At 43.3% G+C, this 13,613-nt stretch overlaps 1 protein-coding gene across 1 annotated transcript in view; it reads right to left on the minus strand.

The window, feature by feature from the left end:
• The window catches only part of LOC144756174 (E3 ubiquitin-protein ligase TRIM39-like), a 200,238-nt gene that overhangs the window by 17,655 nt on the left and 168,970 nt on the right, over positions 1–13,613 (minus strand). The window contains exons 8-9 of the mRNA XM_078645756.1: positions 8,573–8,593; positions 8,457–8,483 (exon numbers count right to left, since the gene is read on the minus strand). Of these exons, the coding sequence (XP_078501882.1) occupies positions 8,457–8,483; positions 8,573–8,593 (48 nt within the window). The remainder of the gene's footprint in view (positions 1–8,456; positions 8,484–8,572; positions 8,594–13,613) is intronic.

The raw sequence follows: 13,613 nt of genomic DNA on the forward strand, positions 1-13,613 counted from the left end.
TCTTGGGTCCAAATACAGAATACACATTGCCTTTGAGCAAAGTGGGGGCAACACTACTAAATACCCTCTCTCTTGGCCAAGGTGGGTGAGGAGGTAAGAAATAACCCCTACCCTTGGGCAAGGATCAAAACTAGAAAAAAACAATGACAAGTATTGACAAAATAAGCGTCACCGTTTGCCAATGCTGTTCAGCATCAGCAAAATGACATTTCGGCCATGTTAAATAGTACTTGCAAACAAATGCACCAGCATGAGCAATCGCATGGTTCAGCGTGCTTGTGTATGTATTTGTCATAACACAGCAATATGAATTATACACATACATCCGTCACCACACATAGGGGCTGATTCCGATTTGGGAAAAACCACTCCGAATAGCCGTACGGAGCGTTTTCCCCGTACGAATCGTACCCTGCAACGTGAGAGAAGAAAGAACAGGACAACCTGACCAGGGTTAAGCACAACCAAAACAATAGTAAACAAGTAGATGTTGGTGCTGCACACTCCAAGTGCCTGTTGTCCTAGGGCACAGATCCCAAAAGGGTGAAGTTATAGACAAAAGTACGAGGCGCACTCAAATAGATTAAGGAGACGATGTTAATGTTCCAAATAACTCTTCTTTATTTCGGTCAATTAAACCAGATAGAAACAGCCAACGCGTTTCGTTACAATATATAATTTCGTCAGGGCAAATGTTTAGACGTGCCGTGTAGTAAGCCTATATATGGTTATCAACATTCAGTTGTGGGTGTCATATGACGATGGATCAAAAACAAGGTACTTAACTCTTCATATTCAATATTCAGAGGGCATCAATTTCATGGAATATCTCTGAGGTAATTGGCACAGCGACAGCCGCCTTAAGAAAAACGGGGATCCAATGAAAGATAGAATGTACTCATGAAGATATATATCAATTCCAGAGCGAGGCGCATATTTCAAGACGCTCTTTTCTATAAATCACTATGAACGTAGCACCCCAAGGTCTTATAGTACACCTCCTAGGTGTGACTGGTAGCGAAATCGGTCGACGGCATCCATATCCCAGCCTGATAACGGGGATGCAACGTCCCCGTTTGTACGATGAAGTACGATTCGTACCAGGAGCAGGACTGCGTACGAATCGTACAAAGACCGTACAACTCCAATCTCCGTACGATTCTCCCTCGGAACCCGCTGTACGCGACATCCGTACGGTTCGAAGCAGGTTTTCCCGACCCAGCAAGTACGATTCGTGTCGGGTATGCACCGTACAACGCTTTGTCTACGGGAGCCCAAAACGTCCGGAGAAGCAGAGTTTGCCTCGAAACAGGTACGGAAGGCCCCCCCGGGTATGGTGCGTACACCCCATGATCGCAGGGGTACGGTGTGTACCCCTGCGATCATGGGGATTACGCACCTAACCCCATGATTGCAGGGTGTACGCACCGTACCCCATGATCGCAGGGTGTACGGTGCGTACACCCTGCGATCATGGGGTACGGTGCGTACACCCCATGATCGCAGGGGTACGCATCGTACCCCTGCGATCATGGGGTGTACGCACCGTACGGTGTGTATGTGATTGTGTGGTTGTCCATACGAATCGCCCTTACCTGACGTGGACCATACGAATCGCGTCCTCAAACCCCGGTCCGGATCGTACCCGTCGGGTCGTACAGCATGTTTACGAATCGTACGGTTCACTGTGAGGGTCGGTGTCTTTTTCTCCCTTGCGATTCGTACAGTTCACGACGATTCGGATGGATTGACGAGATACGGATCATACTACGCGATTCGGACGGACGTGTATGATTCGTACAGACGTGTGCGATTCGTACGGAGAGGGCTCCAGATACGATTCAGCCGGACGCTTTTTTTCCCCGAATCGGAATCGGCCCCGTAATGTATGTATCACTATACTACATCCACTATTTTTCTATTTAATTTACCTTTCCAACATGTGGGGTATTCATCCTGGAAAAGTTATTTAAACATCAAAAAGAAAAAAGTGCACAAAGGTGCATTATTTTAAATGGAGTATTCTGCAGCATAATACAACTGAAAAAAATTATAATAAAAATACGTAGTGCAACAAAGCTTTTAAAAAGAAGATAGGAAAAATGGAGAGTGGGCAGGGAGTGGGAGGGGAAACAACAGAAGGGAGCAATATAGAGAGCGTGATGGGGAGAAGAGATGTGATTGGCGAACAGTCCACAGGGAAAAGGGGGAAATAGCAACGAAACAAATGCACTCTCATCAAGTGCTAAAAAAACAAGAAAATAGTTGCTTGACGTTGAGCTCTGAAAACACACAAATCACTGAATCAAAATAATGACAAATAATCTATGCTCCCAGGGAGGAATAAACACAAGAACTGGAAGAAACACGTCAAACAGAAGCAAATAAATGAGACAAGACAGAGCACCAATAGTAAGTAATGGGAGGGCAAATAGAATGTCCACTAGACATTAGGGATTTCAACATGGTGCCGTAACAAACAAAAGGATAGCATTGAGCCATACCAACACCCCAGAAGTGGCAATTGAGTTTTTTTGACCAACTGAGGGAAGATAGGAGTTTTGTCCAGATTGGGGAAATTGCCCCTAATGTGCACCTGGGGGGAAGAGGGGAGTGGACGCAGTGGAAGAATGCTCATTAGACATAGAGATTTTACATTTTAGTTGAAGTAAAGGTGTGCAGGTGTCCAAGGCCATACCCAGATTACGGATATTGCCCCTAATTTGCTCCGGGAGGAGCAGATAGTCCATCAGACACCAGGGATGTCAAAACAAAACTAAAACAAACAAAAGGATGGGCAGCCTACCCTTCAATCGAGCGATACCCCCATTCTCGAATGGGCAAGAGCCTTTCAGCCCCCCAGGGGCCGATAGAAGGTTTGCCCCAACTGGGGAGGTTCCCGAAATCTGCCCCACAGGGGTGGTAGAAAGTCTACTAGACACAGGGGATTTTATATTTGGGCAAAGCAAATGAGTGTGGGCGTCCCACTTTGGCATTGGACCATAGCCCTACTCCATGAGGGACAAACCAGTCGTTCTGCCCTCCTGGGGGTAAGAGAAGGGGGATGCCCCAATTTGCCTTGCAGAGGGTGACCGAAAGCCCCTAGATGGCAGAAGTATTTGTTTTACAAAATAATAGGGTGGGTTTGGCACATCAAGTCTTGCCTACCCCAGCCCTGGCAAGAGAGAGGAACTTTTGATTCTTTTGGGCATTGTTTTTACATATAAGGAAGCAGAATTGGGCTAAATCCCACTATCATCCCCCTTGCCAAGCTGAATGGCTGTACATTTCGGCTTTAGGTCGGCCGCCGCCTGGGGAAACTTACCAAACCCAGACATTTCTGAAAACTAGACATAAAGGAGAGTCCAGGGTAGTGTACTTCACACGGATCCCACAACATTTGCTTACCCACAGTGCCCAGCAATACTCAATCTTTATGTAAAATCACACATTTCCCTTACATTCCTGTGAGGTAAACTTGAGTAATCTGCAGTGATCTAGAAATACCAAAAAACATCGTATGCAATAAAATTATGGCTTCTCCAGTTCTGCATGAAAGAAAAAGAAAAAGTTGAAAAAGTGGCTAAATGCCATAAATACAATTGAAAGTGCTATATAAGTGTCCATCACATACATGCTTTGGATCAGTCTGGAGCTGCTGTGGTACTTGTGGTCTTTTAAATAACATATTAATAATGAAAGGATTAGGAATAATAAGGGTCAATGGGGTCAGGGTGTACTAATACCATCATTGCAATTGCCTGCAGGCCCAGAACAGCTATTAATTATCCTTTTTAGGTCTCGACCTCTGCCAATGCGCTTGCGCATTGCAGATGTCGAGATCTAATGTAGGCGAAACAAACTCTTGAAACCAGCGAGGATTGTCCCCAATGCATGTGATGTACTCAAGCGCGACGCTTCCCCAGCGCATGCATGGCCTCACTTCTCAATCACACCCCATATGGTCGTTCCCTCCCACTCGCTCGCACATCAAAGGCTGCTGCTCCCCCGCCTCACCCCCACAGCAATGCCGAGAGCTTGTTACAATAGCGATCGCTTTTGCGATCGCTTTCAGTGCCGCTTTTTTAAACTTGCAAAGATTTACTGTTATCACTAACACCAGCTTGTTTTAACTTTTAGGTATGCTCTGTTCCACAAATGCAGAAGTCCTTTGTTCCCCCGCTGAAGCTGCCCTCCCCCACCTCTCATGTGCACCTTTATTTATTTATTTATTTATTAGCTGTCCTGTGTGCTTCAGCTCGCTCGTCACCTGGGCAGACTCATCCACCTCCACCGCCCTGCTTCTTATTTCAAGGAGCGCGCCTTTTAACACTCCAGCTGGCTCGCCTTCTTCGCTACCTACTCCTGCCCCCTGCTTTTATTGCTGTGAATGTGGCTTTCAACAACTTCGAGAAGGGATTGCACACAGCTGCGGCTGGCTCGTCTTCTTGGGTGCCTCCTCCCAGTATGTCCAGCACAAAGGAGCAACCTAGCCTGGTGCCATGTGACCTGCAGCCAACCGGGTGTACATGAACTGTGCCAGAGGTTTACGGGTGTAGGAGGGCTAGCAGAGGTTACTGCACTGAGGAACATGCAGAAAAACATTGGCTCCCGTGGGGTTTAAGGCCAGGTCTCCACAAAGTTTAGGCGTCTTTATTTCACGGCTCCGCCCCGCACCCACTCCAAGTCCCCTCAGATCATGTGAGTTTCCCGCCTCCAGCAGCTCGGCACCTTCTTTTCCAAGACCGCCCCCGGGGTCCGGCGCACATCAAAGGTGCCGCTCCAAATTCCATGAGCAGGTTTCAAAAGAAGCTCCCGGATTGCAGCTTGGCTCATTAGCACAATAAATCTGCAGATGAAACTGTTCAGCTTCTTTTGAAACATGCTCATGCAGAAAAGAGTGGGGATAATTATTTGTTTTATCTCTGTGCGCATTGTGACGTCTTTCCGCTTCACCATTTCAAGAGATAAACAAGCGCTCAGTTTCATCTGTGTATGACCTGCCAGGATCTAGGTGGAATCCTAGCATGTCGTCCTAAACATTCATCTTTCCAATGTCGCTACATTGTTCAGGACTCTCCACTGAATAAGAGAAATGTTGAATAAATATGTTTTATGTGAAGAACTTTGGATTACACGATAGTAATGTAGTTGAGCTCCTCCTGTGTGGCAGCATATATCCCGGTTGGTGCAGATTTTGACTGTCGTCATCTGTGCATGCCATGCAGCACCTCTCAGGTTTTCCCCATCTGACTCTCTCCCTCACACACATGTTTGCACCCGCCCCCTGTGACGTCACGTCTCACTACCTGCATGGCCAGGCTCCTCTGCTCCTTAAAACTTGTCCTTGCTGAAGATGGCATCTGCCAACACCCGCCGAAAGGGGGTGCGCACTCCGAGCAAAGGTATCACTTCATCGCCACTGTTTGCAGCAAATGGACACTTTTTAAAAACTCCAACCCCAAAAGGGAAAAAAAATGCATTTTTTAATCTGATATAGGTCGTGAAACTTCTAAAGAAATGATATAAAAGCTGGGGAAATAGGAAACTAGTAATGCTGGTGTTGATGAAAAATTAGAACATAGCTGCAAGCGCATTTGGGGAAGCATTTGCAATGCACCAGTTCTCGCATTTGTGACAGTTTAAGCTATTAGTATTCTAAATGACAGTATCTTTTATTTATGTTTTAAAACCAAACACATAAATAAAAGGCATTGTCATTTACAATGTCAATAACCCAAACTTATTTTTATTATTACCTTGTGCTCTCTCTGGTGTTTTTGGATAGTTCGTATTATTGCCTCTTTTTTTTTTACCTTTTATTGCTATTTATGTTATATTGTTCTTTACAGCCTAATTAACTATAAATGTAGCGCATTTGGGTCCGTTTTATTATGTGTTGATGCATAGGACAAAGACAAATGCTTGTAACTAAGACAAATTCCAAACCTTGACGTGCATGAGTAAATTGAAAATGGTAATATTTCCAAGCGCACTCCACACGCAACCTGGTTTTGTTTGCTTGTATTCATATAAAAGTCCAAGGTAATATTAGCAGTGTGCTCCCACTTTGTATTCAAAGCCTTCCACAACAATAGCACTCTCCTTAATCACAGCATTACTCAGCACCACAGCATTAATCATGGCCACCACAGCATAACTCAGGGCCACCACAGCATTACTCAGGGCCACCACAGTATTACTCAGGGCCACCACAGCATCACTCAGGGTCACCACAGCATCACTTGGGGCCACCACAGCATCACTCAGTGTCACAACAAAATTACTCAGTGACACCACAGCATCACTAAAGGCCAAAAACAGCATCACTCAGGGCCAAATACTGCACCACTCAGGGTCACCACAGTATTACTCAGGGCCATAAAAAACATCACTCAGCACCAGCACAGCATCACTCAACGCCACCACAGCAGCAACAAAGCATCACTAGGTACCACAACAATATCACTCACCACAAACAATGCAACACTCACCACCACCACAGCTTCACTCAGCGCAACCGCAGCATCACTCACCGTCACCGCAGCATCACTCTGCACCACCACAGCATCACTCAGCACCACCGCAGCATCACTCTGCACCACCACAGCATCACTCTGCACCACCACAGCATCACTCTGCAGCACCACAGCACCACTCAACGCCACAGCACCACTCAGCGCACAGCATCCCTCAACGCCACAGCATCATCAATGTCACAGCATTACTCAACGCCACAGCATCACTCAATGCCACAGCATCACTCAATGCCACAGCATCATTCAGCACCACTCAACGCCACAGCACCACTGAATGCCACAGCATCACTCAGCACCACTGAATGCCAAAGCATCACTCAGCACGACTGAATGCCACAGCATCACTCAGCACCACTGAATGCCACAGCATCACTCAGCACCACTGAAGGCCACAGCATCACTCAGCACCACTGAACACCACAGCATCACTCTGTGCAACCATTCAACAACTGGTTCTAATATGTTCTTTCAATGTTTTAAGCTTTATTACAAATGTCACAAAAAGATGTTAATATTTCACTTCTGTTCTTGTTTTGTTATGACCCCATACTACAGCTCTTTTGGCCACAGGTAGGGGGAATAATGCATAATGAGTGTGACGTACGAACATGAAGAAAACAGGAATACTTGTCTGCCTCTGTTGGGAGATATTGCAGGACAAATGCCAACAGTCAAATAGTTCACATGATGCTATGCATAAAGAGCTGTTACCTGCCCACTCACTCAATTAAAAGCAGTTAATTAACTTTGCAGAGGGTATTAACTGCTGTCAATGTTCAGAGTGGGGCGCTATATTGCTTTTTTTGGCACAACGGAGTCTAAATCGAGAAATATATCCAAGTGGCATATTTTTCACAATTTTTGTACAATCTAGATTAAGTTTTAATTTTTCTGTCATTAATTTTTTTGTATTAGATACGTTGATTAAGAATTCACTAATGCTGATGCGTTTTAAATGAGGTAACCATTTTTTTAGGCTAAAGAATATCTATCAGAATACTAGGCACTTGTTTCAATTATAGCACATTAATAGCCATATTGCCATTTATAGAAGCTAAGTATGCTCCCCAACATGTTGTTATAGTGTGCATACATAATTAATCAATGTATTACTATTGGTTGCTGTAAACTGTAAATATGTGTTATTATCAGGAATGTTTCACCTCATTGTTAAAAGCAACATTTAAAAAAAAAATCTATATTAATAAAAGATGCAGACGACAACAGCAGTAATTCAAATATTCATAAGAGTACGCTTTTGTGATGTAACCAAGCCTAATTAGGCCTGGTGTTTCAGTGGACTAATGCATCTACTTCAGGAATCTGTGTTTGACATCATGGCCACAGGTTTGAATTCCACAAGGTCCACTCAGCCTTTAATCGGTTCAAGGTGATAAAATGAGTACCGCTGACTTAGGTATATTAAACATCTGTTATTTCAGCGTCAAGAGACTGGTGAATGTGCACTTTACAAATACACGTTATGTTATGTTTATGGCCATCGAATGTTTCTGCAGTGCTAATTTTCTATAGAAAGAATGTGGAACCAAGGTCAATGAGGGTTGGCCCCATGACAGGCATTCAAGATGACCACTATTTGAATGAGTTCCATTTAGATTTAGTGTCTGTGGATATTGTGATAATCAAGCAAGGACCCATCCTATGCTGGAAATCAGTGTTCTAAAGCTATTGAATCTATTGCATTAAAAACAGATACCATTGCTACTTAAATCAATGGTATGCATTTACCTCAAGAACAAGAAAAAGTGAGTCAGCGACCAGCAGCTTAGCGATGGATGTCTACGCTGTGGTTTACCACACAGAGCTATATTGACTTGTTTATGTGCATACGTCCCGCCGGAGTTGGCAAAGAGGGAAGCGAGGGTAATACCTGTGGCCTCAGCCAGTTCCTCTTACCTTTAAATCCTTTGAATCGACTGAACTCTGAAAGGAAATAAATACTCTATATGAAACGAAGAAAAATGGGAAGAGATGGTATAAAATCAAGACAACTCGTATTTGATCAAACTTACCCAATTCTTTGCGGAAATATTCTGCATTGAGAAAGAATATTTTAGAATTCAAAAAGTGTATAAGTGGTCATTCAAAACTGTTACTTCTGTTACATATATATCACTTGGAATGCAGTGTTTTTGTTATTAACACAATACATTATTATAGTATGTCTTAATTGTTTATTTTAACCACAATATGCTGCTATTTGGCTATATCTATTATAATCATAGGATATGATTGAATCTTTCTTGATATATGTCTAGTCATTTAACTGTGTTTTTTATTAATTGTTACCTTTCAAATTGTAGTAATATAACATTTAAACTGCTGAAATGACTAGTTAAGTCTTTTTTATAGTGTAACCGTATTTCAAATATTTTGCAAAACAGGTGAAATCCATTGTGGAAATCTACTCTGTCAACCTCCGAAAAGATTGTTATTAACTAGAAAATAAAAAAAAGAAGCCTGCAGGGTATGCTCAGACGTGAGTCCCTTGCTCACTTTGCCACTGGATTCAAGCAAGCCGGGCTGAAGACGGCGAAATGGCAGAAACTGGTCCTCGGAAGCTTGTTTCCGGTCCGGGGAAGGCATGGCTTGGCAGTTCGGGCTGGACTGTTCCCATGAGGCACAGGGTCAGACTGATTTGCATATGGCCATGTCTGAACTGGGGTGGCAGAGTGGGCTACAGAACGGTGATGGATTAAACCCAGATCTGTTGACTGGGTGTGAGTGTTTGATTGGTTCAGATGCTCCGTCCATCACCACCCCCTTTTGTACCACTTTGTTTGCCATAAGTTGGCAGGGCGTGCTCAGACGTGAGTCCCTTGCTCACTTTGCCACTGGATTCAAGCAAGCCGGGCTGAAGACGGCTGAAATGCCAGAAACCGGTCCTCGGAAGCTTGTTTCCGGTCCGGGGAAGGCATGGCTTGGCAGTTCGGGCTGGACTGTTCCCATGAGGCACAGGGTCAGACTGATTTGCATATGGCCATGTCTGAACTGGGGTGGCAGAGTGGGCTAAAGAACGGTGATGGATTAAACCCAGATCTGTTGACTGGGTGTGAGTGTTTGATTGGTTCAGATGCTCCGTCCATCACCACCCCCTTTTGTACCACTTTGCATTTGTGAATAACATATAATCGAAGAATATCATACATTTGATTGGCAAATGAAGCAATCACACTAAATTCAAAGTCACTCCTCTTCAGCAAGTAGAAGACCTTCTAGCCTCCTGTAGATATTGAAACAATTCAACAGTAAATTTTAAGGTCTAAACTGCATAGCTTCTTGACCCATGCAATCAACATGATTGCTGTGAAGGACTAACCTGACTTGGTTCAAGGAGCTGCCAATATAAGAAGAAGGTATGGACACCACAAATGACTGGACCAAGCTCTTTAAAATCATGCCTCTTTGAGGTTGTATATTGTTGTGTTGATCAACTGAAACATCTGAGCAAAGTGTATAGAAATGTATTCAGCATTCACCAGTTTGTAAAAAGTCTTTGCAGTGGGACCCTAGCTCCAGATATCTGGATATTAAGTTTCAAGAACTGCTTTTCACCGCATGCAAAACCTAACAAGTCAATTGTCCTCATGGCTCACTGTGGACATTGGTACTGCATATGAGGGCCCTCCTGAAAGCTCTCCAATGGTCTGCTTTTTCATTTTCTACACCTGTTTGTGAAATGCTCTAGTAAATAATCCACTCATTTTGCATTTAAGGCCCCAAAAATGATTTCTGAATTCCGCCTACATTGCATCATCAATTTTGAATCAATATTATGTGGTCTAATTTCACCAGTCCTTATTACCATCAAAATTCTCAGTCAAGCGGGAAATAATCCAACCAACAGGCAGCTTGCTACCGGAGCTCTTGGATATACCTGCTGCTTGATCCAGGACCCACTTTGTCTTCACTCTCTACAGCCGACTGCCTTGTTCTGTCATTGCAATACCAGGCAGTGACTGTCGCGGGAGATCCTGCCCCTACAGGCCTTTCTTTCTGTTTGGTTCCAGCACTGGAACACTTGAACCTGTCAGCTTTCCTCACCCTGCCGTTCGTGCTTACAGGTGTGGGCTCTCGGCTTGTGGATGCTATGGTTTAGAATGAGTAGTGGCACCAACCTTTTTTGGCATCTCTCAAATTTGGGGAACCTCTGTCGGCTTGTCTTCCTTCAAACAAGCCCCAGCATTAAACCACACGTACAGCCAGCGTGCACATGCCTCCGCCCCGCCATATAAAAACAGGACTGAGCAACCTGATGTGTACAAACCATCTTTGGTGGAAAGTTACCCAGATGAGGAATCCTGTCATCTGAATGAGTGAGTAGTTGTTGCCTTGATAAGAAAGAGAAGGGAAGGGCTATGTTCCTATATCAGAGGGGAGATAATCTGTACAGTGAAATGTGGACTTTTCCTCTTTGCCTATTTCATCTAGGAGGGGTGTGAGGTGACACAGGGCTTTATTTGGTTTATAAAACAAGTCCAAAACCGGAACATATTAGAGATGAAATGTCCTGATAGGACACTCTCATGGATATTTCTTTCTCTAGAAGGGAGCTCTATGGAAGCCACAAATATGATGGGATCACGCTTAAAGAAGGATCACAGAGCAGTCAAGAAAGTAACTCTAGTTCCATACTCAAACAAGAAATTACATTGTTGAGGGAGGAGAAGGACAGAAAGGCCACAGAGTACTCACAAAAAACTAAAACCTCAATCTATTCAAACACGATAACCCATCTGATTTAGCCAACTCTAAATCCTCTGCGACACCTCCAAATTAAATTAAAACTTTATTTTAAAGCATCTTAAGAGAAATGTAAACTACTGAACAGTTCCAAGCAGACCAGACCCCAAAAATAAGCTATTGGCTAATAAAAGAAACAAGCAGCATATCTCTGCTAAAGAGGGTTACAAGATGTTTGGTTTATCCAGTATTACCATGGGAAACCACAGGTTGCTTATGACTAGTGCCATGATCCCAGGCACTTCTTATTCCAGCCACGAAAAAACCCTAAACCTTAAGAGCCTATGATGTACATGTAGATATGGGGCACCAAACAAGAGGAGAGTAGAAACTCACCCAAAGACATTGCCATCCCCTTAGGATGCACTCCAGTTCATCCTTATTAGAAGGGGTAACGAGAGGGTCTCCCCACAAGTGGAGCAGGTTCCCTTGGGATGGTATATTGGAATTGGGAGGATGGGGCAGAGGGAGTGTGGAGAGAGAAGGATTGGGGATGGGGCAGTTAAGGGGCGTAAATAGAAAAGGGGGCAAGTAGGTTGGGGAAATGGGCTGCATGGGGTACTTTTTCCCAATTGTAGAAACAGACATCAGTGTTTAGTCCACTGAGAATAGTTATCCTTAATGTGAAGGGAATCAATACTTGGGTTATGCATAACATCTAAAACCTAATATTGCACGTTTGCACAAAACAAAAGTAGGCTAAACGTTGGGTACTCTCTTTGAGATTAGACACTATAAGCCAGGTGTACAAAAATTAGGAATTGCCATTTCCACTGAAGACTTATTTTTAACATAGCGATACCTAGTGGAGTCGCAAATCGACCTACCTCATGAATATTAATGAGGTAGGTCGCAATTAGTGACCCATTAGAAATTACCGCTATCATGGGGATGGTGGCCTGCTGGGGTCAAGAGACCACCATGTCTGTGATTGCTTTTTAATAAAGAAAGTTTTTTCTTCTTTTTTTTTACACTGCCCATTTCCATGAAGAAAAACGTGATTCGAGTAAAAAAAAAAAAGGAAACTGCCTGCTTTTAGTTTTCTTTTTTTCAAATTATCAAAGTGGAAAGGGTCCCATGGGGATCCCATCCCATTTGTGAATGATTACCATTACTTTTAAGTAGTATGCAAAAAATGTATATTTTGCAATCCTAATTTGGTCGCAAAACATTAATACATACCATACCAATTTGGTATTTGGAAGGGACTCCCTAAACACGCCCCTGCCAAATACCGAATCGTACTTGATTCGCAAACACAAATTGTGATTCGATAATAAGTTGCAGAAACCCAATATGGAGTATGTACATTTAAAAAACATTCTTGCTGTTGCAAACGGCCCAATCCCGTTAATTGGGTCATTTGCGGCCTCAAAATGCTTTCTATGTCTGACTCTATATCTTTTGATAGTAATTCCCAAATTTCATCTCTTAAGGGTGCTGCTATGAACCATCCCATTAAATTATTAGACCATCCGAGATGGAAGGGGGTGGGAGAGGGGGCACAATGTAAGCAATAAATGTAAAGATAGGTACATGGATTACATATTTGCAGAATTTCTGTCCAAACTTGCTTGTTCAGAACTCTATCCACACAAATCAGTAAATAAACTCCAGGGCAAGTTTTATTATAATTGAGTTTTGTACATGTATTTTCTGCCCTTTCAAGGATACAACCAATACACCTTGGCACTCTCAGACTCAAGTACCACACAATGTTTTTTCCAATAATGTATACTCTTGATTTAATAGATCCATGGAGAAGTAAAAATCCTGGAGGAAAAGCTTATTCCTTTTAATCTCATTTCCAATACTCTTGAATGTCATCCACCAACTCAAAGCCTGTCTCCCTTGTCTTTGAAAAAGGAATACCTACTTTTTTCCTGCTACTAAACACAAGACAATCTGTAATGATGGAACCTTACAAAAGAAATATAAATACTGTTTAATTGCATAATTGCACTGTGCTCACAAAACCAAGAACTGAACATCGAGAAAGAAACAAAAACTGTAGAATTGACAATCAACAGTGCCATCCAAGTCAACAGGCACATAGCAAAAGTATAGATTGTCCTCCCCCCTCAAAATAAAGCAATTCCTACCCTCTACTGTGCTCTGTTCAGGGTTCTTCACACCGGTGGTTTCCAACCCACAAATTGGAAATCCTTCCTAACCATTATACTAAGATCACCCACCTTACCCTACTGACAGAAGGGTTTGTTTAAGCCCATGATGTTATGTTATGTTATGTTATTCGGAATTTGTCAAGCGCACGGTCACCCAGAGGTTTCATGGCGCTGAGAGGAGACA

The sequence above is a fragment of the Lissotriton helveticus genome, chromosome 5_1 (assembly GCF_964261635.1).
Source record: "Lissotriton helveticus chromosome 5_1, aLisHel1.1, whole genome shotgun sequence".
Lineage (NCBI taxonomy): Eukaryota > Metazoa > Chordata > Amphibia > Caudata > Salamandridae > Lissotriton > Lissotriton helveticus.